Source organism: Macaca thibetana, chromosome 16, assembly GCF_024542745.1.
Source record: "Macaca thibetana thibetana isolate TM-01 chromosome 16, ASM2454274v1, whole genome shotgun sequence".
Classification (NCBI taxonomy): domain Eukaryota; kingdom Metazoa; phylum Chordata; class Mammalia; order Primates; family Cercopithecidae; genus Macaca; species Macaca thibetana.
In genome coordinates this window covers 24,245,820-24,273,344 of record NC_065593.1, presented here as the reverse complement: position 1 = coordinate 24,273,344, position 27,525 = coordinate 24,245,820, and the positions used below count along the sequence as shown (strand labels likewise).

Here is a 27,525-nt window from a genome sequence, read left to right as displayed (position 1 = left end):
GAAACCCCATCTCTAGTAAAAATACACGATTAGATGGGCATGGTGGCGCATGTGTGTAATCCCAGCTACTCGGGAGGCTGAAGCAGAATTGCTTGAACCTGGGAGGCTGAGGTTGCGGTGAGCCGAGATAGCGTCATTGCATTCAAGCGTGGGCAACAAGAGTGAAACTCCGTCTCAAGAAACAAAACAAAACAAAACAAAACCCAAAAACAAAAACCAAAATTAGCTGAGAGTGGTGACAGGTGCCTGTAATCCCATCTACTCAGGAGGCTGAGGCAGGATAATCACTTGAAACTGGGAGGTGAAGGTTGCAGTGAGCCAAGATTGGGCTACTGCACTCCAGCCTGGGGAACAGAGTGAGACTTAGTCTCAAAAAAAAAAAAAAAAAAAAGTATCGAACTTTTTTTTGCTCTATAGGGGAGGAAAAGTGGAGCAAATAAGTCTCAAAGAAGATGGTACAGACATACAGACATTTGGTATCTTTCCCTGAGAAGAATAATCCATGTTTAAGTCCTCCTTCAACCTTCATATAAAATGCCTCTCTAATGCCTTTTTAATAACATGTTTTAGAATAACAATTTTCAAACTCTTCTTACTCCAGTCCATCCTGGCCTGTTTGTAATTTCTCGCAAATATTTCTTATTTTATCATTTCTCCACGCCTTTACACATTCCTTGTGTTCCTGGTTAACCTATTCTTCCTTCAGAAAGCACTCTTTATTCCATCTCCCTGAGATTTCTTTGCCCCACTTTCCCTCCCCTATAGAGTAAATCACTCCTATACTTTTGTATTTATGCTGTACCTTATGAAATGTTATTATATCTTGCCACATTCTACTGCAATTTTTGCTGTTTTTTGAGACAGGGTCTTGCTCTGTCACCCCGGCTGGAGTCCAGTGGCGCGATCTTGGCTCGCTGCAACCTCCACCTCCCAGGCTCAGGCAATCCTCCCACCTTACCCTCCTGGGTAACTGGGTATTTCTACTAAAAATACAAAAATTGGCTGGGCGTGGTGGCTCACGCCTGTAATCCCAGCACTTTGGGAGGCTGAGGTGGGCAGATCACCTGAGGTTGGGAGTTCGAGACTAGCCTGACCAACATGGAGAAACCCCATCTCTAGTAAAAATACACGATTAGACGGGCGTGGTGGCGCATGCCTGTAATCCCAGCTACTCGGGAGGCTGAAGCAGGAGAATCGCTTGAACCCGGGAGCCGGAGGTTGCAGTGATCTAAGATAATGCCATTGCACTCCAGCCTGGGCAACAAGAGTGAAACTCTGTCTCAAAAAAACAAAAAACAAAACAAAACAAAACAAAAGAAAAAAAACAGGCATGCACCACCACACCCGGCTAATTTTTTGTATTTTTGGTAGAGAAGTTTCACCATGTTGCCTAGGCTGCTCTCAAACCCCTGATCTCAAGTGATCCGGCCTCTTCTGCAATTTTTTATTTGTTTCCTATGCAAAAATATGTTTGTTTGTTGTTTTTTGAGACAGGGTCTGGTCTGTCGCCCAGGCTGGAGTGCAGTGGTGCAATCTTGGCTCACTGCAACCTCTACCTCAAAGGTTCAAGCAATCCTCCACACCCCAGCCTCCAGAGGAGCTGACAGGTGCACACCACTACACCCAACTAATTTTTGTGTGTTTTTTTTTTTTCTGTAGAGGTGGGGTTTCGCCATGTTGCCAAGGCTGGTCTCAAACTCCTGAGCACCAAGTGATCCGCTCCCCTCGGCCTTCCAAAGTGCTAGGATTACAGCATAAGCCACTGCACCTACCCCCAAATTTTAATTCTTACTTAAAAACATTACTAACCATGATGTTAATACTAAGAGAAATCTTGAGAGAAAAGTAAATGAGATGATAAAACAAGGTCATTTATACTCTGGAAATACTACTACTTTTCATATATATATATTTCACATATAATTTAACATTTATAGTTGTGTTGTTATCTAAAAATTTAATGTAAATGAAGGATGACAAATATTGAAACAAGACTTCATGTACATGTGAGGCTCATTTTGTTTGTGTCTCAACCTAAATGAACAATTTTTGGTTCACTTGGAGACTTACAACAATCTTCAAACAGAATGATTTTTCACCTAGAATCAACTAACATTCACTCCAGTTCCATTTCTATTTATTTTCAGATATCTCATCTGTATGTACAACCGGCAAGCATAAAGTGCACAAATTACAGCTTCTAGGATTTTACAAAGTTTTTGTAGAGAGGGTACAGGGTCTTAGTGATTGCTAATTGACCCCAGCCTGCCTTGCAGTCACATACTTCGCTTGAAAGGCAAAATATTAGCCATAAAAACCAAGTAACACCTTGAAGCACTATAGATGTACCATCCTTTGTTCTTTTAAATACTAATTGTATGCATTTTTACTCTTTTAAATACTAATTGTATGCATTTTTCCATTATGAAATGAATAAAACCATATTTAAAAAAGAAACAAGAGAAAAAAATCAACCTATCACATTAACATAGCCACTACTAACATTACTTCAAGTAGGATTTGTCTTTTAAAATTTTGTTAAACACATCACAAACATTTTTCCTTATTAGTACTGTTTATGCAGACATCATTTAAATGACTGAGTAAGATTTTATTGTTGGCTTGGCCATATTTACTTTTTTTTTTTCAGACGGAGTCTTGCTCTGTTGCCAGGCTGGAGTGCGGTGGCGTGATCTCAGCTTACTGAAACCTCTGCCTCCCAGGTTCAAGCGATTCCCCTGCCTCAGCCTCCTGAGTAGCTGGGCCATGACCAGCTAATTTTTGTATTTTTAGTAGAGATGGGGTTTCACCATTTTGGCCAGGCTGGTTTTGAACTTCTGACCTCGTGATCCACCTGCCTCAGCCTCCCGAAGTGCAGGGATTACAGGCATGAGCCACAGCACCCAGCCATTTCTCTATTTTAAATAGGTTGTTTTAAACTATTATAAAGTTGTTATAATTAACACTTATGCAGTTTTTTTTTTCTGTAATTTGGATTTCTTTTCCTTTCTTTCTGTAATTTGGATTTCTTTTCCTCAAAGTTTTAAACACTTAACATTTACAAGGCTAAATATACAACTCCAGGCCGGGCGCAGTGGCTCAGGCCTGCAATCCTAGCACTTTGGGAGGCCGAGGTGGGCAGATTGCTTGAGCCTAGGAGTTCGAGACCAGCCTGGGCAACATGGAGAAACCCCATTTCTACCCTTGCCCCCTCCAAAAAAAAAAAAAAAAATCAGTGGTCATGGTGGTGCATGCCTGTAGTTGTGAGGCTGAGGTGGGAGGACTGCTTGAGCCTGGGAAATGGAGAATGCAGTGAGCTGAGATTGCACCACTGGACTCCAGCCTGGGCAATAGAGAGAGACTGCTGAAACAAACAAAAAAACCAAACAAGTATACATACACGCAACTCCAAATTGCTTTCCAAGATGTATTAGCACTGTATAAAAGTGTTACTGTACCTTCACCAATGAGTCAATGAGTACTGATTTTATGCCTGCATTGTAATGGCTTTGTATTAACATGCAGTTTTTGGTTAGGATATTAAATAAGACTAAGATGCTAATTAATGCTGTTTAACTGTTAACCACCAGGTGGAGCTAAAATTACAATCACACTTTAATAGTGCCGATATTTCTCTTGTAACACCATTCTTGAAATACCATAGGGAGTTTTTCATTTAGTGATAATACTGAAGCCTAAAAGAAAACTTTAAATTTTAAATATAAAAGTTTGAATGAGACCGCCGGGCGCTGTGGCTCACGCCTGTAATCCTAGCACTTTGGAAGGTCGAGACAGGTGGGTCACGAGGTCAGGAGATCGAAACCATCCTGACTAACACGGTGAAAACCCGTCTCTACTAAAAATACAAAAAAAGCAGCTGGGTGTGGTGGTGAGCGCCTGTAGTCCCAGGTACTCGGGAGGCTGAGGCAGGAGAATGGCATAAACCCGGGAGGCGGAGCTTGCAGTGAGCGGAGATCGGGCTACTGCACTCAAGCCTGGTTGGAGCTTGCAGTGAGCGGAGATTATGCCAATGCACGCCAGTCTGGGTGACAGAGCGAGACTACGTCTCAAAAAAAAAAAAAAAAAAAATTTGGAATGAGACAGATTTAGGAAATTTGCACATGGAACAAACTATATTTTTCAAAATTTATGTTTCTATCTTTCTCATCTAATTTTTATTTACTTTTTTTGAGACAGAGTCTCACTCTGTCGCCCAGGCTGGAGTGCAGTGGTGCTATCTCCGCTCACTACAAGCTGCGCCTCCCCGGTTCACGCCATTCTCCTGCCTCAGCCTCCCGAGCAGCTGGGACTATAGGTGCCCGCCACCACGCCTGGCTAATTTTTTTGTACTTTTAGTAGACACAGGGTTTCACCATGTTAGCCAGGATGGTTTTGATCTCCTGACCTCGTGATCCGCCCGCCTTGGCCTCTCAAAGTGCTGGGATTACAGGCGTGAGCCACTGTGCCTGGCCTCTCATCTTATTTTTTGAGACGGAGTCTCGCTCTGTCACCCAGGCTGGAGTGCAGTGGCGCCATCTCAGCTCACTGCAACCTCTGCCTCCCAGATTCAAGGGATTCTCCTGCCTCAGCCTCCCGAGTAGATGGGATTACAGGCGCCTGCCACCACACCCGGCTAATTTTTGTATTTTCAGTAGAGATGGTGTTTCACTATGTTGGCCAGGCTGGTCTTGAACTCCTGACCACAGGCGATCTGCCCCCTCGGCCTCCCAAAGTGCTGGGATTACAGGCATGAGCCACTGTGCCTGGCCTTAGCTTTCTCATCTTGAATAAGAAATAAAATTGAGTTAATATTTAGATGCAAATACCTCTCAAAGAAGCCAGTAATAAAGACAGCTGTGCTAGAGAAATAGTAATATCTTATATCTTATTGAGGTGATATTTTTTAAGATTTTTTTTTTTTGAGACAGGGTATCGCTTTGTAACCCAGGCTGGAGTGCAGTGGCATGATCTCAGCTCACTGCAGCCTCTAACTCCCCGACTCAAGCGATCCTCTCACCTAAATCTCCCTAGTAGCTGGGACTATAGGAGTGTGCCACCACACTTGGCCAATTTTTGTATCTTTTGTAGAGGCAGGGTTTTGCCATGTTGCCCAGGCTGGTCTTGAATTCCTGAGCTCAAGCGATCTGCTTGCCTCCGCCTCCCAAGTGCTGGGATTATAGGCATGAGCCACAACACCTGGTTTAAAATATATTTTTTACTTTAATAAGGCATTCTATTTTTAGCACAAGAACTATAGGAAATAGAGGAAAAATCTACAGGCCTATGGTCCAGAAACAATGACAACTTTAGGAAGATCATTAGGTAAGTATTAAATGCAATGACCGAGGGACCTAAGACTACATCAGTTGTTGGGAATTTAAGACTCAAGAGTTCTGGAATGTATCTCTGAACCCTGGATACAATTGATAATCGACCACTGTTTTATTTATTCATTTATTTTGAGACAGGATCTTGCCCTGTTGCCCAGGTTAGAGTGCAGTGGTGCAGCCATAGCTTACTGCAGCCTCAACCTTTTAGGCTCAATCCATCTTCCCGCCTCAGCCTCCCAAGTAGCTGGGACCACAGGGGCGTGCCACCACACTCAGCTACTTTTTTAAATTTTTTGTAGAGATAGGGTCTCCCTGTGTTGCCCAGGCTGGTCTCGAACTCCTAGGCTCAGACCATCTTCCCGCCTTGGCTTCCAAAGTGCTGGGAGGCCTAAGCCCAGCCTAATCTCCACTTCTTGCAACAAATGCCTTTCTTCTCTTTACCTTTCAAAACCTTTTGTCCATCACCCTTTTCCCTAATACACACACACATACCTTAGTATCCCAAAGGATGGAAATCTGGGGATTCTAGTTCTATTTTCTAATATATCTGACAAGAATAATTCAGAAAAAGTAAAGATGTGCATCTAGAAACAACATTTTTTCAGCCTGACTTTTCACCTGTGTGGAACTGATTTTACCTTCTATCCCTCAATAATCCTCTACCAATCTGTATAGCTCCAGGCCAAGGACATATGAGTAAAGCATATATTCCTGATCCTTTGTCCCTGGCTCTCTCAGGCAATTAATGCAGCTCTCTTTCTTCACTAGTTAAGTCTTTCTCCAACCTCCTTAGGTAGAGCAAGCTAGGAACACAGAAGTGAGGAACATGGATTCAGAGCTGCTACTCTCAAATTCAACTGACTGTCTTCACACACCCATATCTTTTCTCTAGCAATTACTACTTAATTATATTCCCTTGATTTCTGGAGCTCATTAATGATAAGGTTCATCAGTGAATCAGTAATTTTAAAGAAAAAACTGCTGCCATAACCAGAATTCAGGAAATGTGGTTTTGTGAAAGAAATCTAATGTGACCCCTGCCAACATGAAAATATATTTATAAAACGCTTTTGACAAAAGCTAATTTGAAAACAATGATTTTCCCTTCTATTACTTATACCTTTTGTTCTAAGAGTGCCCTCCGGAGGGAGACCCTCTGTTCAAGCTCCCGAAGCTCTCGATCATGTTGTGCCTCAGCTTGCATCTTGATTTTGCTCTGATATGCATTCAGCAGCTCCAGTTCCTGCTGCAGCTGCATCTTCAAAACCTGGCATTCTGCTTCCTGTGCTTCATCCAAACGCAGCTGAGAGAGAGAGAAAAAAAAAAAGAAACAGATATATCCTACTGTTAGCTATCAATGCATGACCTATGGATTCTGTCTTTTATCTTGGAGTAAACATCTCTGAAAAAGAAAGGCAGAATAACTAACAATAGTATTATGAAGATAAAGCTATCATAAGCTATTTGGAGGATGCCTGAATAACCACATTTTTCTTAAGAAAAACCTAGAATCTCTTTAGATCTCTGAATCTCTTCCTCTGTAGTGGAAATAACTATAGAACAAAGACCAGCAAACCATAGTCTACAAGCAAAGTATGGGCAGGTGCCTGTTTTTTTGTCTTTTACAGCCCATGAGCTAAGAATGATGTTTCATTTTGAAAGGGTTACATCTTAAGCGGTCATGTAAGTACCCACATAATAGCCTTAGTTTTGCCTCCTGTCTAAAAAGTCTTATCTGCCCCCCCCCTTTTTTTTTTTTTAGACAGAGTCTCATTTAATTGCCCAGTCTGAGTGCAACGGCGCAATCTTGGCTCACTGCAACCTCTGCCCCCCGGGTTCAGGTGATTTTCCCGCCTCAGCCTCCTGAGTCGCTGGGATTATGGGCGCCCACCACCGCGCCTGGCTAATTTTTGTATTTTTAGTAGAGATGGGGTTTCACCATGTTGGGCAGGCTGCTCTCGAATTCTTGACCTCAGGTGATTCATCTGCCTAGGCCTCCTGAAGTGCTGGGATTACAGGCGTGAACCGCTGCGCCCAGCCTTATCTGGCCCTTTAAAAAAAAGTTTACAAAGCTCTTATATGGAAAATATTTTGTGCCTATAATCCCAGCTCCTCGGGAGGCCAAGGAAGGAGAATCGCTTGAACCCGGGAGGCAGAGGTTGCAGTGAGATGAGATCGTACCACTGCAATCCAGCCTGGGCGACAGGGTGAAATTCCATCTCAAAAAAAAAAAAAAAAAATTTTGTATTTGTACTCAAACACAACCATTTTTATTCCCATTATAATAATACCTTTTGCTCACTGCTTCCCAAAGCTGCTATGCCAATCTCAGTAAGGTGTTGGGATCTGTGCTGGCAGGGAGCCTATTTAGAACCTCATGTCTAAATGTATAAATGAAAATTGATGCATTGGCCGGGCGCGGTGGCTCAAGCCTGTAATCCCAGCACTTTGGGAGGCCGAGACGGGCGGATCACAAGGTCAGGAGATCGAGACCATCCTGGCTAACACGGTGAAACCCCGCCTCTACTAAAAAATACAAAAACCTAGCCGGACGAGGTGGCGGGCGTATGTAGTCCCAGCTACTCGGGAGGCTGAGGCAGGAGAATGGCGTGAACCCGGGAGGCGGAGCTTGCAGTGAGCTGAGATCCGGCCACTGCACTCCAGTCTGGGCAACAAAGCAAGACTCTGTCTCAACCAAAAAAAAAAAAAAAAAAAAAAAAGAAAATTGATGCATCATGACATACCTCATGCATCATGACATTTTCAAGCAATGTTGAGAATAGGAAGAAAATGAACCATCACCACATTTCCCAAGCTGCAGGAGAGCTATCATTTTCAACTAGTACTTTAATTGCTGTGATTTCATTCAAGTAGTGGAAGAAAAGGGGCACTAAATTTGTTTTGCCCAAAAAAAGCAAACTCACGGCTTGTGTAGAGAGCATTTCGTTAATGCTGTGATCATATTGCTCAGCCAAGATAGCTAATTTCCGGGTCTGTTCCTCCTTGAGCCGTTTCAGAACAGCTTTGTGCTCACTCTTTGGTGTAGTCTCCAGCAGGTGATTTCTTAATGCTTTGTACTGTCTGGTTTGGATTTTGCAGGTATCCTGAAACTGCTTTTTTATTTGGAGTTCTTTAGACTGGGGGGAAAAAAAAAAAGATTTATGTAAGTTGTAACACAAGGTATTTGGTATATGGTATGCTTACATACATGAAAATAAAGACTATTAGGAAAAAATGAGAGGAAAACCAAACAGGTCAGATCATAAAGTTGCAGATACTTTTTGCACTTGGCTATTTGGCCAAACCGCTGACTGAAATTTATGCAGTTTTACAACAAAAAACTTCATTTAAAACATTAGGGCATAAAGAACACCATTTATGATAGGACTTGTAACAGTATCTGTTGTTTCACTAATAAAGTTAGTGACCTGAGTAGATATTAAAATTAGCTTTGATTATTATGCATATTCATGACAGAAAATTACATTTTTTCTTTTTTTTTTTTTGAGATGGAGTCTCACTCTGTCACCCAGGCTGGAATGCGGTGGTACAATCACGGCTCACTGTAGCCTCAACCTGCTATGCTCGAGCAATCCTTCCACCTCAGCCTCCTGAGTAGCCGGGACCACAGGTGTGTGCCACACCCACATTCGGCTTTTTATTTTTGAGTCTTGCTCTGTCGCCCAGGCTGGAGTCCAATGGCGCAATCTTGGCTCACTGCAACCACTGCCTCCCGAATTCAAGCAATTCTCCTGTCTCAGCCTCCCGAGTAGCTGGGATTACAGGCATGTGCCGCCACGCCCAGCTAATTTTTGTATTTTTAGTAGAGACAGGGTTTCACCATGTTGGCATGGCTGGTCTCGAACTATTGACTTCAAGTGATCTGCCTGCCTTGGCTTCCTAAATGCTGGAATTACAGGCGTGAACCACCACACTTGGCCAATTTTTGTATTTTTTGTAGAGACAGGGTTTCACCATGTTGCCTAGGCTGGTCTCAAATTCCTGGGCTCAAGCAATCCACCTGCCTCGGCCTCCTAAAGTGCTGGGATTACTGGCATGAGCCACCACACCCAGATCCTGGCTAATTTTTTTTTTTTTGGTAGCAATGAAGTTTCCCTACGTTGCACAGGCTGGTTCCAAACTCCTGGCCTCAAGCGATCCTCCCACCTCAGCCTCTAAAAGTACAGTAATTATAGGCATGAGCCACTGTGCGTGGCTTAGAAAATTAAATTTTTTTCTCATGAATTAAGCATAATACAATTATGGTGGCTCACGCCTGTAATCTCAGTACTTTTGGGAGGCCATGGCAGGATTGTTTGTAGGCCAGGAGTTCCAGACTAGCCTGAGCAACACAGTGAGACCCCATTTCTACAAAGCAATATTAAAAATTAGCCAGGCACGGTGATGCGCACCTGTAGTCCTAGCTACTAGGGAGGCTGAGGCAGAAGGATCACTTGAGCCCAGGAGTTCAAGGCTGCAGTGAACCGTGACTGCATCATTGGACTCTAGGCTGAATAAGAGTGAGACACTGGTTTCTAAAAAAAAAAAAGAAAGAAAGAAAAAAAAAGATATAAAAGCACTTTATTGGTGAGACAATATCTTATCAGATCTACAGACAGAAAATAAAGCACATTTATTCTGTTTGTTTTAGAAACACTTTGCTGTAATTTCTTTTCTGTTTTTTTTTTTTTTTTTTTTTTTTAGACGGAGTCTCATTCTGTTGCTCAGGCTGTAGTGCAGTGGTGCGATCTCAGCTCACTGCAGACTCCATTTCCTGGGTTCAATCGCTTTCCTGCCTCAGCCTCCCGAGCAGCGGGGATTACAGGCTTGTGCCACCACGCCCGGCCAATTTTTGTATTTTTAGTAGAGACCAGGTTTCACTATGTCAGCCAGGCTTGTCTTGAACTCCTGACCTCAGGCAATCTGCCCAACTTGGCCTCCCAAAGTGCTGAGATTACAGGCATGAGCCACTGTGCCTTGCCCCCAATTTCTTTTAATGACACTCTCAACTCCAACTATACAGTTTATGTACCAAATGTGAGGCTAACTTGGAAATCTCTATTCGGAATTATTAATACTGTTATTACAATGGTCTTTTCCTTAAGAGAATAAACTAGGTAGAGATATACTTAGCAATGGTTTACTCTTTAACACAAGCAAAAACTTAAACGTCAGTCAACTAATCTTGGCCAAGCATGGTGGCTCACGCTTGTAACCCCAGCACTTTGGGAGGCTGAGGTGGCCAGATCATTTGAGGTCAGGAGTTTGAGACCAGCCTGGCCAACATGGTGAAACCCTGTCTCTACTAAAAATACAAAAATTAGTTCGGCGTGGTGGCACATGCCTGTAATCCCAACTATTCAAGAGGCTGACGTATGAGAATTGCTTGAACCCGGGAGATGGAGGCTACAGAGAGCTAAGATTGCACCACTGCACTCCAGCCTGGGCAACAAAGAGAGACTCTGTTTCAAACACACACACACACACAAAACCATAACAAAACTAATCTTTCAAAGGTTAAACAAAACTCATGTGCTAACGTGAGGAGACAGCCCTCTTGTTGGGGTAACAGACATGAACTACAGTATATAAACATTTCTAAGATGAAAATATTTAAGTTTAGAGACAGAAGATCTTTGGCTTTAGTGTTTGGTTAATCAGCAGGTTGGGTATTCTATGAACTCAGGTTTTAAGAAGTTTTAATAAGATGAGATCTGTTTCTGCAAGGTGTACCAGTTGATCCTACAAGTGACAACACATTGATTTACTGCACTGAGGCAGAACCTATAGTTGAAATTATTTTTTTACCTTAATATAAATACCGCCAGGTATTGATTGGCTGATTCATCATGCAACAAATGGATATGTGACCAAATTTACACACGTATCTAAGAAGTACTCCCCTCAATACTACAACATTAAATATACCTTTCTGTATTTTTCACCATCTGAGGCACTAGATCCTAGTAATATGTCTTTATTTTGTGAGGGGTCAAGAAACGTCTAGCTAGTAAGAGAAACTCTTAGTTTAGCTAAGAGTTTTAGTAGAGGCACTTAGTAGCACTGCTTTTATTTTATTTATTTATTTTTTTGAGACGGAGTCTCGCTCTGTCGCCCAGGCTGGAGTGCAGTGGCCGGATCTCAGCTCACTGCAAGCTCCGCCTCCCGGGTTCACGCCATTCTCCTGCCTCAGCCTCCCAAGTAGCTGGGACTACAGGCGCCCACCACCTCGCCCGGCTATTTTTTTGTATTTTTTTAGTAGAGACGGGGTTTCACCGTGTTAGCCAGGATGGTCTCGATCTCCTGACCTCGTGATCCACCCGTTTCGGCCTCCCAAAGTGCTGGGATTATAGGCTTGAGCCACCGTGCCCAGCCTGCTTTTATTTTTGAGACAGAGTCTCAACTCTGTCCTCCAGGCTCTGGAGTACAGTGGCATGATCATGGCTCACTGCATCCCTGACCTCCCAGGTTCAAGCAATCCTCCTACCTCAGCCTCCCAAGTAGCTGGGATTACAGGTGTGAGCCATCACCACGTTTGGCTTTTTAATCTTTTTCTTTTCTTTTTTTGAGACAGGGTCTCACTCTGTGGCCCAGGTTGGAGTGCATGGCATGATCATGGCTCACCATAGCCTCAGCCTCCTGGGGTTCAAGTGATCCTCTTGCCACTCGGCCTTCTGAGTAGCTGGGACCACCACAGGCATGTCATCATGCTCTCTCTCTTTTTTTTTTTTTTCCTGACACAGAGTCTTGCTCTGTCACCAGGATGGAGTGCAGTGGCATGACCTCAGCTCACTGCAACCTCTGACTACCTGGTTCAAGTGATTTTCCTGCCTCAGCCTCCTGCGTAGCTGGGACTACAGGCGCACACCACCACGCCCAGCTAAATTTTTTATTTTTAGTAGAGATGGGGTTTTGCCCCGTTAGCCAGATGGTCTTGATCTCCTGACCTCGTGATCTGCCCGCCTCAGCCTCCGAAAGTGCTGGGATTACAGGCGTGAGCCACTGTGCCTGGCTTTATTTTTAGAGATGAGATCTCCCTATGCTCCCCCAGGCTGGTAATTTTTTCTAGAGACAGGGTCTCACTATGTTGCTCAGGCTGAGTAGCACCATTTTAAAATATCATTCTTAGGCGGGGTGTGGTGGATCACGCCTGTAATCCCAAGAGTCTGGGAGGCTGAGGCGGGTGGATCACTTGAGGTCAGGCATTCAAGACCAGCCTGGTCAACATGGCTAAATCCCTTCTCTACTAAATATACAAAAATCAGCCGGGTGTGGTGGCGCATGCCTGTAATCACAGCTACTCGGGAGGCTGAGGCAGGAGAATCGCTTGAAGTTGGCAGGCAGAGGTTGCAGTGAGCCAAGACTGTGCCACTGCCCTCCAGCCTGGGTGACAGAGCGAAAACAAACAAAAACAACCATTCATGGTTAACAAAGTTGTTTCAAGTGCTTCTAGACAGAAATGGAACAATGAAATTTAGATAGTATCTTCTGCCTCAGTAAAATAGCATCCATTCTTTTAAAAGGTTTTATTTTTATTTATTTATTTATTTATTTATTTATTTATTTATTTATTGAGATGAAGTTTTGCCCTCGTTGCCCAGGCTGGAGTGCAATGGCGGAATCTCGGCTCACCATAACCTCCACCATCCTCCACCTTCCGGGTTCAAGCGATTCTCCTGCCTCAGCCTCCCGAGTAGCTGGGACAGCAAGCATGCGCCACCACGCCCGGCTACTTTTGTATTTTTAGTAGAGATAGGGTTTTTCCATGTTGGTCAGACTGGTCTCAAACTCCCGACCTCAGCCTCCCAAAGTACTGGGATTACAGGCATGAGTCACCGCACCTGGACATTATTTTTATTTTTTGAGATGGAGTCTCGCTCTGTCGCCAGGCTAGAGTGCAGTGGCACGATCTTGGCTCACTGACCCTCCACCTACCGGGTTCAAGAGAATCTCCTGCCTCAACCTCTCAAGTAGCTGGGACTACAGGCACGCGCCACCGTGCCCGGCTAATTTTTGTATTTTTAGTACAGACGAGGTTTCACCATGTTGGCCAGGATGGTCTCTTGACCTGGTGATCCCCTGCCTCAGCCTTCCAAAGTGCTGGGATTACAGGTGTGAGTGACTGCGCCCAGCCAAAACTTTTTATTTTTAAAGCATTGTGCTGGGCTGGGCGTGGTGGCTCACACCTGTAATCCTAGCAGTTTGGAAAGCTGAGGCGGGTAGATCACCTGAGGTCAGAAGTTTGAGACCAGCAGGGCCAAGGTGGTGAAACCCATCTCTACTAAAAACACGAGGGCGTGGTGGCAGGCCCCTGTAATCCCAGCTACTTGGGAGGCTGAAGCATGAGAATCACTTCATCCCGGGAGGTGGAGGTTGCAGTGAGCCAAGATCACGCCACTACACTCCAGCCTAGGCGACAAGAGCGAAACTCCATCTCAAAAAAAAAACCAAAAAAACAAAAACAAAAACAAAAAAACATTGTGCCAGGAATACTGTAATCATTCCACATCCCTGCCTAATGAGAAAAAATAACTCCTTGAAAAATTTTTCTTTAACAAGAGTAAAATTAATGCTTATACTAAGAATAAACTATATCCCTCAATGTGTGACTCAAATGAAAGCGAGATGAATGCAAGTTTCAGTTATTTCTACTCATTTAGTGCTGACAAAGCATCATCTGGATGAAAGCTGAAGAAACAGCAGAGTAGGCAGCAGATTTTCACCCGACCCTTTCCACAGAAACAGCACCCCACCCCCACAGATCCTAATCAACATAAATAAAATGTTCCAACTGCAATCTCCTCTCCTCCATCAAACACAGTTGATGCTATATTCTAAATTCTGCCTCCACTACTTAAGAAGAAAACTGGAAAAGGCAACGATTACTTAAGTAAATAGAAATGTGATGATTTGGGGTTAAAATGCTCCAGTTGACTAAGTAAATAGATACACATAAATATGAGGAAAATGGTGATTTTTCTTCCCTAACAGGAAACCTTGAGCTCACCTGTAATCAGAAAGGCATTTTATTTAAAGTCTGACTATGATTAATGAAGCTTTATTTTCTCCTCACTTTTAATATACTATCTGAGAGAATCAGATTACTGTTTATAAGCTTTAAAACGGAAAAGTTCTAATGACAGGAAATAGAAAGAAATGGTTAAATGTCAAACAACTATCCATTACCCAAGCCCCAGGGAAATGCAGTCAGTCATATCAGATTTACAGTACGACTTTCAGTTTGGTTTATTCCTCGGTGCTGTTGGCTTTAAAATCACAATTGACTTTGCTGACATGTTAGTTTAAAAATCTTTTCATGGGAGATTGTCTTTCTGTAGCTAAATGATTATGTATCTCCTTACTGCAAAAACAAAATAAATCTAAAATATCATTACAATTCCAGTTTTTCTAAGCATTAACTAAGGAAGGTTATGTTAGTAGTCAACATAACCACTCTGTAAATAAAACTTACCTATTTTGAAGACATAGCAAGGTGAAATTTTACTCACATTCACATGAAAACAATAAAGCATCTTAACATCGTTTCTATATTTTGTTCAGGACAGCTTGTTTGAATGGAGTTGGGTGGGCATTGGGAAAACCATTGAGTGTGTTGTAGTTTCTAGATTTTCACACAGACTACCTCTGTGAATGAATTTCACTGTACTCCAGCACAGTTACTCAGAGTAAAACCAAGAACCATTTTATAGTTTAAATATCAAATATCTTATAAAAATGGCTGGGTAGGAGTACAGGGGAAGCTTTAAATAGGAAATACTGTGGAAACTGGACCTTACTGAATATAAACAAAAGTTTAAAATGTACAGATATGTACAGGGCAACTAAGGTGCTTATCATCGATGACAGACTATATAGTGGGTGGTTTTGTATATTAAGATTCACGTGGGCCGGGCGTGGTGGCTCACGCCTGTAATCCCAGCACTTTGGAGGCTGAGGCAGGCGGATCACGAGGTCAGGAGATTGAGACCATCCTAGCTAACATGGTGAAACCCTGTCTCTATTAAAAATACAAAAAATTAGCTGGGCATGGTGGTGGGTGCCTGCAGTCCCAGCTACACGGAGGCTGAGGCAGGACAATGCAGTGAACCCGGGAGGCGGAGCTTGCAGTGAGCCGAGATCGCCCCACTGCACTCCAGCCTGGGTGACAGAGTAAGACTCTGTCTCAAAAACAAACACAAATTTCAGAATTGGTAACTGTAGTTGACTTTGTCCTTGAGAGAGATGGATCAGGTGGCTGGAGGAACAAGCATAAAGAAGAAAACTTTTTTCTTGTTATTATTTTTCTAACTAGTGGCTATGCAGCTTAAAACTTTTTATTTTATAATGCACTTTCATGTTTTTAAATTTTGTACAAGTCATATTTACAGCAAATTATGGTTCTAAAATTTTACTTGGAACAACAGAGATAAGCCAAATGGTTAGCTTGTTGACATGCAGAATATAATATTGACCTTGGACATTTGGGTAAATTTTTCTTTGAGACAGGGTCCCAGGGTGGAGTGCTGTGGTGTGTTCTCGGCTCATTGCAACCTCTGCCTCCTGGGTTCAAGGGATTCTCCTGCCTCAGCCCCCCAAGTAGCTGGGACTATAGGCATGTGCCACCACACCCAACTAATTTTTGTATTTTTAGTAGAGACAGGGTTTCGCCATGTTGTCCAGGCTGTTCTTGAACTCCTGACCTCAGGTGATCCACCTGCCTTGGCCTCCTGAAGTGCTGGGATTACAGGCGTGAGCCACCGTGCTCTGCCCTTGGGTAAGTTTAAAACAAGAATCTTGGCCGGGCGCGGTGGCTCAAGCCTGTAATCCCAGCACTTTGGGAGGCCGAGACGGGTGGATCACGAGGTCAGGAGATCGAGACCATCCTGGCTAACACAATGAAACCCCGTCTCCACTAAAAATACAAAAAAATTAGCCGGGCGTGGTGGCGGCGCCTGTAGTCCCAGCTACTCGGGAGGCTGAGGCAGGAGAATGGCGGGAACCCGGGAGGCGGAGCTTGCAGTGAGCCGAGATCGCGCCACTGCACTCCAGCCTGGGCGACAGAGCGAGACTCTGCCTCAAAAAATAAATAAATAAATAAATAAATAAATAAAACAAGAATCTTGATTCTTATCTACTGGCACTTCCCATGGTTAAAAGTTTTGGCCACTTTTTTTTGTACTTTGATGAGAAATACATAAGCAAAAGACTGTAGCAACAGGCATTCAACATTAAAATCAACCAAAGATGCTAAAAATGAAAAGAAGCTTAGTCAATTTCTTTATGACTAGACATTCGTCTTAAGACTTTTCCTGCTTACATGGATATCTTTTCATTCTCTTCCCTGTTGTCAAAAAGCTTAGGCTAACCATACCTTCAAACTCTTAGGCTGTTGTCGAACTTCCATGACATGCTTTCGTCTTAGTTCTCGTTCTCTTCGCTTATTATATTCCAGCTGGTTAGTGAGCTCAGTTTGATGCTGCAATCTGATCAACTCACAGCGCATCTTCTGAATTGTGTTGAGGTGGCGGAACTCCAGTTCTTGCATGGATTCATGCTGTCGAAGTAGCATGGCATGTTCTAAGTCCTTCTGCGTCTGTCTTTTGTTTAACTCCTAATCCATAACACAAAAGACAAAGGTATAATTTACTGCTGTATAATGCCAGAAAAAAATCCTAAAAAACAGAATAACCAGTAAACAGATGTAATTAACCCTGTTATTCAATTATAATTGCATAGTAAATATTAGGGTTGTGACTTTTACCTCTTTAAATGGGCAATTAGTAGCACAAATTTCCTTATCATATTCATTTACTATTTATTCATATTATTTTATTGCCATTAGCTTAAGACATTATTACATCTATATCAAGAGGTTTAACATTTTTCTTTTGTTTACTTCCTAATTTTATATTTGAATTGGGCTCCTAAGTTATCCTTTCAGTTTCTTCAGAGTATTCTATTCAATTATTTTACATGCAGTCTACTCTGGTGAGTGTGGTGATTAAGAACATGGACACAGCCGGGCGTAGTGGCTCACGCCTGTAATCCCAGCACTTTGGGAGGCTGAGGCAGGTGGATCACAAGGTCAGGAGATTGACATCATCCTGGCTAACACGGTGAAAACTGTCTCTACTAAAAGTACAAAAAATTAGCCGGGCATGGTGGCGGACACCTGTAGTCCCAGCTACTTGGGAGGCTCAGGCAGGAGAATGGCGTGAACCCGGGAGGCGGAGCTTGCAGTGAGCCGAGATCACGCTCGCGCCACTGCACTCCAGCCTGGGTGACAGAGCAAGACTCTGTCTCAATTAAAAAACAAACAAAAAAAAATTAACCGGGCATGGTGGTGCATGTCTGTAGTCCCAGGTACCTGGGAGTCTGAGGCAGGAGAATGGCTTGAATCCAGGAGGCAAAGGTTGCAGTGAGCCGAGATCATGCCACTGCACTCCAGCCTGGGTGACGGAGTCTCAGGAAAAAAAAACATTGTAGAGGCAGGGTCTTGCTATGTTGCCCAGGGTAGTCTCAAACTCCTGGTCTCAAGTGATCCTCCCACCTCAGCCTCCCAAAGTGTTGGAATTACAGGTGTGAGCCACTGCACCCAGCCAGTACATAGAAATTTTAAAAGTTTCATTGTAACCTAGTGCTTTGTGATGCCATAATTCTTTCAATCATTCCTCTGTGTGTTTGGACATTTAAGCTGCTTCTATGTTTCACTGTTTTGTTTTGTTTTTTAATCAGAGTCTCACTCTGTTGCCCAGGCTGGAGTGCAGTGGTGTGATTTCAGCTCACTGCAACCTCTGCCTCCCAGGTTCAAGCAATTCTCGTGCCTCAGCCTCCTGAGTAGCTGGGATTACAGGCGTGCACCACCACATCCAGCTCATTTTAAAAATATTTTTAGTAGAGACAGCTTTACCACGTTGACCAGGCTGTCCTTGAACTCTTGACCTCAAGTATTATAGGTGAGAGCCACTGCTCCAGCCCACATTTCACTTTTATAAACAAAGTTTCAATAAGTATCTATTTATACTGTATCATAGAATAATGTTGTTATTTCTGTAGGACAGAGTTCTAGAAGTGGATTTGATGGATAAATGCTACGTGCATATTAAATTTTAAAAGCTACTGTTAAATCATGCTCCAAAGGGGCAATATCAATTTATAGTCTTACTAATAGTGTCTGTTAACACACGCCATTACTAGGATTGAATGTATCAATCTTTTACATTCTTCTTACATAATGGATGCAACTGTTTTAATTTGAATTTATTAGTAAACTCGCACAATTATGCTATATTACAAGCATAATATATTACAAGCATGAAATATATTATTTCAACCCACTCTCAGAAATTTATCTATACTCACAGGTATCTTAATAATGAAAATAATTCTTTTTTTTTTTTGAGATGGAGACTTGCTCTGTGGCCCAGACTGGAGTATAGCAGCATGATCTCAGCTCACTGCAACCTCTACCTCCCAGGTTCAATTGATTCTCATGCCTCGGCCTCCCAAGTAGCTGGGATTACAGGTGTCCGCCACCACGTCTGGCTCATTTTTTTGTATCTCTACTAAAAGTAGAGATGGGGTTTCACTATGTTGGCCATGCTGGTCTCAAACTCCTGACCTCAAGTGATTCACCTGCCTCGGCCTCCCAAAGTGCTAGGATCACAGCCATGAGCCACCACACCCAGCCAAGAATAATTGTTTTCATTGGCAGAAGAGTTTCTACAACATTTACCAATTAATAATCACATGATGATAAAAATGTATTTAAGGGCAACACACACTTCATGGAACCCATTTCAGGTCAGAGGCAAAAACTGCCCAATGAATTTCCTCATATGTAAAAATCAAGGCTGACCATGGTGGCTCATGCCTGTAATCCCAGCATTTTGGGAGGCTGAGGCAGGCAGATCACTTGAGGTTGGGAATTGGAGACCAGCCAGGCCAACATGGCAAAACCCCATTTCTACTAAAAATACAAAAATCAACCGGGTGTGGTGATGCATGCCTGTAGTCCCAGCTACTTGGGAGGCTGAGGCAGGAGAATTGCTTGAACCTGGGAGGCAGAGGTTGCAGTGAGCCGAGATCGCCACTGCACTCCAGCCTGGGCGAAAGAGCGAGACTCTGTTTCAAAATAAATAAATAAATAAAAGTAAAAATAAAAAATAAAAATCAACATTTTTCATTTGTGGATTGGCTAAGATTTATTGAATGCCTACTATGAATCAGAAACTGGAGATTAAAAAAACTGCATCAATTCTATGATTTCATACAACTTCCACTGTAGTGAGGGAGTCAGGAACAACCTCCCTACCCTGCAGAAACACATGGTTTTGTGAACATACACATATTCACGTGAAAAAGAAAAGTGCAAAGAAGAACATATGTATTTAGTTAGTTGTCTGTCTGTTTGAGACAGGGTCTTGCTCTGTAGCTCAGGCTGGAGTGCAGTGGCATAATCATGGCTCACTGCAGCCTCAACCTCCTGGGCTCAGGAATATTCATGCCTCAGCCTCCCAGGTAGCTGGGACTACAGGTGCACAACACCACACCCAGCTAATTTTTTTTAATAAACATATTTTTTGTAGAGACAGGGATTTGTCAGTTTGCCCTGTCTGGTCTCAAACTCCTAGAATCAAGTGATCTGCCTGCCTTGGCCTCCCAAAGTGTTGGGATTACAGTTACCATACCTGGCTACAAAGAATAATATTTAAATAAAGCAGAAGAATGTGGTGGTTAAGTCCAGGCATGGTAGCTCATGCTTGTAATCCTAGCACTTTGGGAGGCTGAGACAGGCAGATTGCATGAGGCCAGGAGTTTGAGAACAGCCTGGCCAACATGGCGAAAGTCCATCTATACTAAAAATACAAAACTTAGCTGGGTTTGGTGGTGCACACCTGTAATCCTAGCTACCCTGGGAGGCTGAGGCACGAAAATCGCTCACACCTAGGAGGTGAAGATTGCACTGAGCCAAGATGGCGCCACTGCACTCCATACTTGGCCACATGGAGAGACTCTTTCTTGGGGGAAAAAAAAATTGGTGGTTAAGAGATTTTAAGGAAATGACATCTGAGTAAAGATATACAGGGAGCAAACACTCCATGTGAATATCTGAGGAAGAATGATTCAGACAGAGGCAAGTAGAAGTGCAAAGTCCCTGAGACTAGAATGGAATTGGAGTATTTTCAGGAAAGATGCTTTTGATAAAGGATTTAAAATTTCTCATCACTCAAACTTACCTCCCTGACAAGGTCCTGCTCTAAGTTATGACGACCAAGTAACATTCTTCTCTTGAAGCGACGGCATTCCAGCTCTAGGTATTGTCTTTGACGTCGAAGAAGGTTAGCTTCTTCTTCTGCTTGGAAATGCTGTATATTCTCCTTCTGCTTTGAAAGCCACTCCTGTTTTTCTTTTTTGGGGGTACTCTGGTTTTCATTTAGCTCCTGGCAACATAAAAAACAACTCAGGTAAAAATACATAAAAATAGGGCCAGGCACGGTGGCTCATGCCTGTAATCCCAGCTCTCTGGGAGGCCAAGGTGGGCGGATCACCTGAGGTCAGGAGTCCAAGACTAGCCTGGCCAACATGGTGAAACTGTCTCTACTAAAATACAAAATTAGGCTGGGCGTGGTGGCTCACGCCTGTAATCCCAGCACTTTGAGAGGCCTAGGCAGGCGGATCACGAGATCAGGAGATCAAGACCATCCTAGCTAACATGGTGAAATCCCATCTCTACTAAAAATACAAAAAATTAGCCAGGCGTGATGGCGGGCGCCTGTAGTTCCAGCTACTCGGGAGGCCGAGGCAGGAGAATGGCATGAACCTGGGAGGAGGAGCTTGCCTGACCAACATGGAGAAACCCTGCCTCTACCAAAAATACAAAATTAGCCAGGCATGGTGGCGCATGCCCGTAATGCCAGCTACTCGGGAGGGTGAGGCGGAGAATCACTCGAGCCCAGGAGGTGGAGGTTGCAGTGAGCTGAGATAGCGCCACTGCACTCCAGCCTGGGCAAAAAGAGCGAAACCCAGTCTCAAAAAAAAAAAAAAAAAAAACAAAAAAAACTTAGCCAGGCATGGTGGCACATGCCTGCAGTCTCAGCTACTTGGGAGGCTGAGGCAGGAGAGTCGCTTGAACCCGGGAAGCAGAGGTTGCAGTGAGCCAAGATTGCGCCACTGCACTCCAGCCCGGGTGACAGAGTGAAACTCCGTCTCAAAAAAACAAAAACACCACCACAACAAAAACCCCATAAAAATTACCTAAATGAATGTTATCATTTTGCATCAGTAAATTTTAAATAAAAGTTATTGGCTAGGTGCGGTGGCTCACGCCTGTAATCCCAGCACTTTGGGAGGCTGAGGTGGGCAGATCACCTGAGGTCAGGAGTTCAAGACCAGCCTAACCAACATGGAGAAACCCCATCTCTACTAAAAATACAAAATTAGCCAGGCATGGTCATGCAGGCTTGCAATCCCAGCTACTCGGGAAGCTGAGTGGGAAAATCCCTTGAACCCAGGAGGCAGAGGTTGCAGTGCAGTGAGCCGAAATCGCGCCATTGCACCCCAGCCTGGGCAACAAGAGCAAAACTCCATCTCAATCAATCAATCAATCAATCAATAAATGAAAGTTCTTAAGTGTGTTTCTCCTCTAATACTCAGGCAGGGCAATGACCAATGACCTCTAGAAGGCAAGTGGTATTTACATCTTTTTTTTTTTTTTTTTTTTTTTTTTGAGACAGAGTCTTGCTCTGTCACCCAGGCTGGAGTGCAGTGGTGCGATCTCGGCTCACTGCAACCTCCGCCTCCCAGGTTCAAGCGATTCTCCTACCTCAGCCTCCCGAGTAGCTGGGATTACAGGCATCTGCCAGCATGCCCAGCTAATTTTTTGTATTTTTAGTAGAGACGGAATTTCACCATGTTAGCCAGGATGGTCTCGATCTCCTGACCCCGTGATCCGCCCACCTTGGCCTCCCAAACTATTGGGATTACAGGCGTGAGCCACTGTGCCCAGCCTTTAGATCTTTCTTGAGTTACCCACTCAATCGGAAAGGAAAGAGAGATATGTACACCAGAAAACGTGTACCTTTTGTCTCTGCACAGCTACATTTCTGATGGTTCCTAACTTCGAAGTACACAGTGATTGGTTAATAAAGTAAAACACATCCTTCTTTAAAACCTTCCCAAGAAGAAACAGAAGATAGTGCTTTTAGGTAAAAATCGCAAGTGAACTAGGGCAAAATTACAGTTAAACATCTCGCTTCTTGGTTTTTGACATCCTTGATGCTAAGTTTTTGGCAAAATTATGGAAGGATTCGATATAAGAAAACTGGAAATTAAATGGAAAATAAACAAAACCATGGGAGAATAGAGACCTACTTTATGAATGGTATTTAATTTTCAGCATTAATAACCACTGAACAAATCAAAATTAATGACTTTCCACATTGTTTTAAATTTCACTGGAAAACAAAACAACTGCATTTTGTTGGAGATTTATTTATAGTTGGAAACTCTATTTACTATTGTTTCAAACTCAAAGTTCCAGTATAGACTTTGGCTTTTGAATTATAGTCATGGGAATATACTACAAATTATACCCTTTAGAGTTGGAAAAATCTTGTCAATGACGCTCACTTGGCAGGGTATAGAGCAAGTCTTTGTGCCACCCATATGTACACAAGAAGACATACATATCTGATTATAAGGCAAATTCCTACACACACACAAATCATTAATATCAAATTGATTATACTTATTTTATCAAAATCAATTGATGTATCACGGTATGCTAATTAATTATATGAACTAAAAATTTCAATCATCCTGTAAGACAGGAGTGTAAATTAAAAGACATATCATTTTCCATTCCTGGTGCCTATCTTGAATAATGATCCTCTTTAAGAAGTTGTCAGGCCAGGCGCAGTTGTAATCCCAGCACTTTGGGAGGCCGAGGCGGGCAGATCATGAGGTCAAGAGATCGAGACCATTCTGGCTAACATCGTGAAACCCTGTCTCTACTAAAAATACAAAAAATTAGCCACGCTTGGTGGCGGGCACATGTAGTCCCAGCTACTCGGGAGGCTGAGGCAGGAGAATGGCATGAGTTTAAGACCAGCCTGGTGGCCGGGCACGGTGGCTCAAGCCTGTAATCCCAGCACTTTGGGAGGCCGAGACGGTCGGATCACGAGGTCAGGAGATCGAGACTATCCTGGCTAATACGGTGAAACCCCGTCTCTACTAAAAAATACAAAAAAAACTAGCCGGGCGAGGTGGCGGGCGCCTGTAGTCCCAGCTACTCGGGAGGCTGAGGCAGGAGAATGGCGTAAACCCGGGAGGCGGAGCTTGCAGTGAATTGAGATCCGGCCACTGCACTCCAGCCTGGGCGACAGAGCGAGACTCCGTCTCAAAAAAAAAAAAAAAAAAAAAAAAAAAAAGACCAGCCTGGCCAAGATGGTGAAACCCTCATCTCTACTAAAAATACAAAAATCAGCCGGGCGTGGTGGCAGGTGCCTGTAATGTCAGCTACTCAGGAGACTGAGGCAGGAGAATCACTTGAACCCAAAGCGGCAAAGGTTGCAGTGAGCCAAGATTATGCCACTGCACCCTAGCCTGGACAACAGAGTGAGACTCTGTCTCAAAAAAAACAAACAAAACAAAACAAAACAAAAAAGGCAGCACAAGAGCCAGGAGTGGTGGCTCCCGCTTGTAATCCCAGCACTTTGGGAGGCCGAGGTGGGTAGACTGCCTGAGGTCAGGAGTTTGAGACCAGCCTGGCTAACATGGTGAAACCCCGTCTCTACTAAAAAAATATATAAAAAGTATCTGGGCATGGTGGCACACACCTGTAATCCCAGCTACTCGGGGGGCTAAGGCAGGAGAATCATTTCAACCTCGGGGGAGGGGAGGTTGCAGTGAGCCAAGATCACACCACTGCACTCCAGCCTGTACAACAGAGTGAGACTTGTGTTTTGGGAAAAAAAAAAAAAGCAGAGGGAGGGGGCAGCACAAGAAAGGGCAAAGAAATATGAAACCCTGTAGCCACAAAGAAATAATCAGCATATTCTACCTAAAAAAAAACTGATAAGCAAATATCCCCCTTATTCTGTTTACTTTTAAAGTAAAACAATGGGAAACCAAAAACATTAGAAGAAAAGGTTTCACATAACAAAATGTGATCAGGTACAGTGGCTTATGCCTATAATCCCAGCACTTTGGGAAGCCAAGGTGGGCAGACTGCTTGAGCCCAGGAGTTTGAGACCAGACTAGGCAACATGGCAAGACCCTGTCTCTACAAAAAATAAATTTAAAAATTAGCCAGGAGTGGTGGTGCGTGCTTGTGTTCAAAGCTACTGGGGAGGCTAAGGCAGGATTGCTTGAGCATGGGAGGTCGAAGCTGCAGTGAGCTATGATTTTGCCACTGCACTCCAGCCTGTGGAACAGAGTAAGACTGTCTCAAAAAATACATACAAAAAATAAGAACATAAGGCTGGACGCAATGGCTCACACCTGTAATGCCAGCACTTTGGGAGGCCGGGGCGGGCGGATCACGAGGTCAGGAGATCAAGACCATCCTGGCTAACATGGTGAAACCCCGTCTCTACTAAAAAAAAATACCAAATGTTAGCCGGGCATGGTGGCAGGCGCTTATAGTCCCAGCTACTCAGGAGGCTGAGGCAGGAGAATAGTGTGAACCCGGGAGGTGGAGCTTGCAGTGAGCTGGTATCACACCATTGCACTCCAGCCTGGGCGACACGGCAAGACTCTGTCTCAAAAATAAATAAATAAATAAATAAATAAATAAATAAATAAAAATAAAACCATAAAAAAAGTATATTTTCAGGAAATGATTCATTTTAGATCCTCAACTAAATAACTCAGTTAAGGGTAACTGATTATAATTAAAGTCATCATTTAAACTAATATCCATTTAGTGACCACAAACAACAAAAGATAATTTTATCCTAATGCTTCTGTGAGTTGGTCACCATTGGATATAATTAATAAGCAGAAAATTTATTGAAAAGTTTTATGACATAAGTACCTCTTTAAGCTGCTCTTTTCGAAGTTTATACTCTCTTTTCTGGGACTCTAGAAAACTATTCAGTTCTTTCTTCTGTTGGGCCTGAATATGTTGCTGAAATTTTTTCTCTTCATTGGACATCACTTTAGCCTATATGAAGTTTAAAAAATGAATCAAATTAGTTAAGTAGATAGATTTAAAGTAGCAGTTTAATATACATCATTAAGAATATCTTTTATTTTCTAAGAACAAGAAATCAGTAGAAACATTACCAAAATAAAAGACTGAACCAAATTATAAACACGTGCTACTTGGCATCCTTATCATTTGAACTTCATAGAATCAGTAAGATGAAACTCATCTTTGAAATGTCAAACATGTTGTCAACTTTTTATTTCATTTAACAGAAGTATACCCTCCTTCCAACCCTCAATCCCTTAGTAAAATGAAACAAATGCTATACTTTATTTCTGATTCTATATCCAATACACGTTCACTGTAGAACACTTACAAAATACAAAAAAACAAGAAAAATCTTATGTTTTGGTGCATATCTTTTGTAATTTTTTCTTTTTTAAAAATTACTACTTTTGAGATGGAGTCTCACTGTCACCCAGGCTGCAGTGCAGCGGCACAAGCTCAGCTCACTGCAACCTCCGCGTCCCGGGTTCAAGTGATTCTCCTGTGTCAGCCTACCGAGTGGCTGCAATGACAGGTGTCACGTGTGACACCTGTATTTTTAGTATTTTTAGTAGAGACAGGGTTTCGCCATGTTGGCCAAGCTGATCTCGAACTCCTGACCTCAGGTGATCCACCTACCTCAGCTTCCCAAAGTGCTGGGATTACAGATGTGAGCCACTGTGCCCGGCCTCTAATTTTTTCTATAAATGTACATGTCTCAAATATATACACACACACATATATATGTGTGTGTATATAATTAAGTAGGCATTGTGGCTCATGCCTGTAATCCCAACACTTTGAGAAGCTGAGGTGGGAGTATCACCTGAGCCCAGGAGTTCAAGACCAGTGGGTAACAAGGCGAGTGCCCGTCTCAAAAAATGTATTACAGGGTCTCACTCTGTCACCCAGGTTGGAGTGCAGTGGTACAATCATGGCTCACTGCAGCCTCTTTTTGAGCTCAAGTGATCCTCCCACCTCAGCCTCCTGAGTAGCTGGAACTACAGGTGTATTTCACCATGCTCAGCTCATTTTTTTATTTTTTATTTTTGTGGAAACAGAGTCTTCCTATGTTGCCCAGGCTGGTCTTGAACTTCTGGGCTCAAGTAATCTTCTCACCTCGGCCTCCCAAAGTGGTGGGATTACAGGCGTGAGCCACTGCACCCATCCTGGTTATATACTTTTTTTTTTTTTTTTTTGAGACGGAGTCTCACGCTGTTGCCCAGGCTGGAGTGCAGTGGCGCAATCTCGGCTCACTGCAAGCTCTGCCTCCCGGGTTCCCGCCATTCTCCTGCCTCAGCCTCCTGAGTAGCTGGGACTACAGGCGCCCGCCACCGCGCCCGACTAATTTTTTGTATTTTTAGTAGAGACGGGGTTTCACTGTGGTCTCGATCTCCTGACCTTGTGATCCGCCCGCCTCGGCCTCCCAAAGTGCTGGGATTACAGGCTTGAGCCACCGCGCCCGGCTGGTTATATACTTTTAAAACAAATTTGTTATCACATTGCACATCTGCTTCAGCAATTGTTTTCCTAAATATGTTAGTATCCCCTTTTCCCAAGCTATTAAAAATAATATCTGTCAGGTGTGGTGGCTCACACCTATAATCCCAGCACTTTGGGAGGCTGAGAAGGGAAGGTCAACTGAGGTCAGGGATTTGAGACCAGCATGATCAACATGGTGAAACCCCTTCTCTACTAAAATAAAAATAATACAAAAATTAGCCAGGCATGGTAGATGCACCTGTAGTCTCAGCTACTTGGGAGGCTGAGGCAGGAGAATTGCTTGAACTTGGAGAGCAGAGGTTGCAGTGAGCTGAGATCACGCCACTACACTCCAGCCTGGGCAACACAGAGAGAATGTCTCAAAAAATAATAATAATAAAATAAAAAATAAAAATATTCAATGCCCAGAGGATTTTAAATATGTATATTGTTTTATCAAATTATTTCAAAATCAAATATTTATTTATATCATAAATTATTTTGTCAAAGTCCCTA

At 43.2% G+C, this 27,525-nt stretch overlaps 2 protein-coding genes across 6 annotated transcripts in view; both read right to left on the bottom strand.

Annotated features, from left to right (window-relative positions):
* The window catches only part of TP53I13 (tumor protein p53 inducible protein 13), a 343,577-nt gene that overhangs the window by 33,435 nt on the left and 282,617 nt on the right, over positions 1–27,525 (bottom strand). The window lies entirely within an intron of this gene.
* Positions 1–27,525, bottom strand: part of TAOK1 (TAO kinase 1) — a 164,494-nt gene that overhangs the window by 11,205 nt on the left and 125,764 nt on the right. For 4 of the 5 annotated variants that reach the window (XM_050763307.1, XM_050763308.1, XM_050763309.1 and 1 more), the window contains 5 exons: positions 25,369–25,497; positions 20,570–20,773; positions 16,702–16,941; positions 8,255–8,467; positions 6,451–6,633 (listed from right to left, as the gene is read on the bottom strand). In XM_050763307.1, the coding sequence (XP_050619264.1) occupies positions 6,451–6,633; positions 8,255–8,467; positions 16,702–16,941; positions 20,570–20,773; positions 25,369–25,497 (969 nt within the window). Of the gene's footprint in view, positions 1–6,444; positions 6,634–8,254; positions 8,468–16,701; positions 16,942–20,569; positions 20,774–25,368; positions 25,498–27,525 lie in introns of those variants that run through there. The other variant, XM_050763310.1, reaches the window with a different exon arrangement.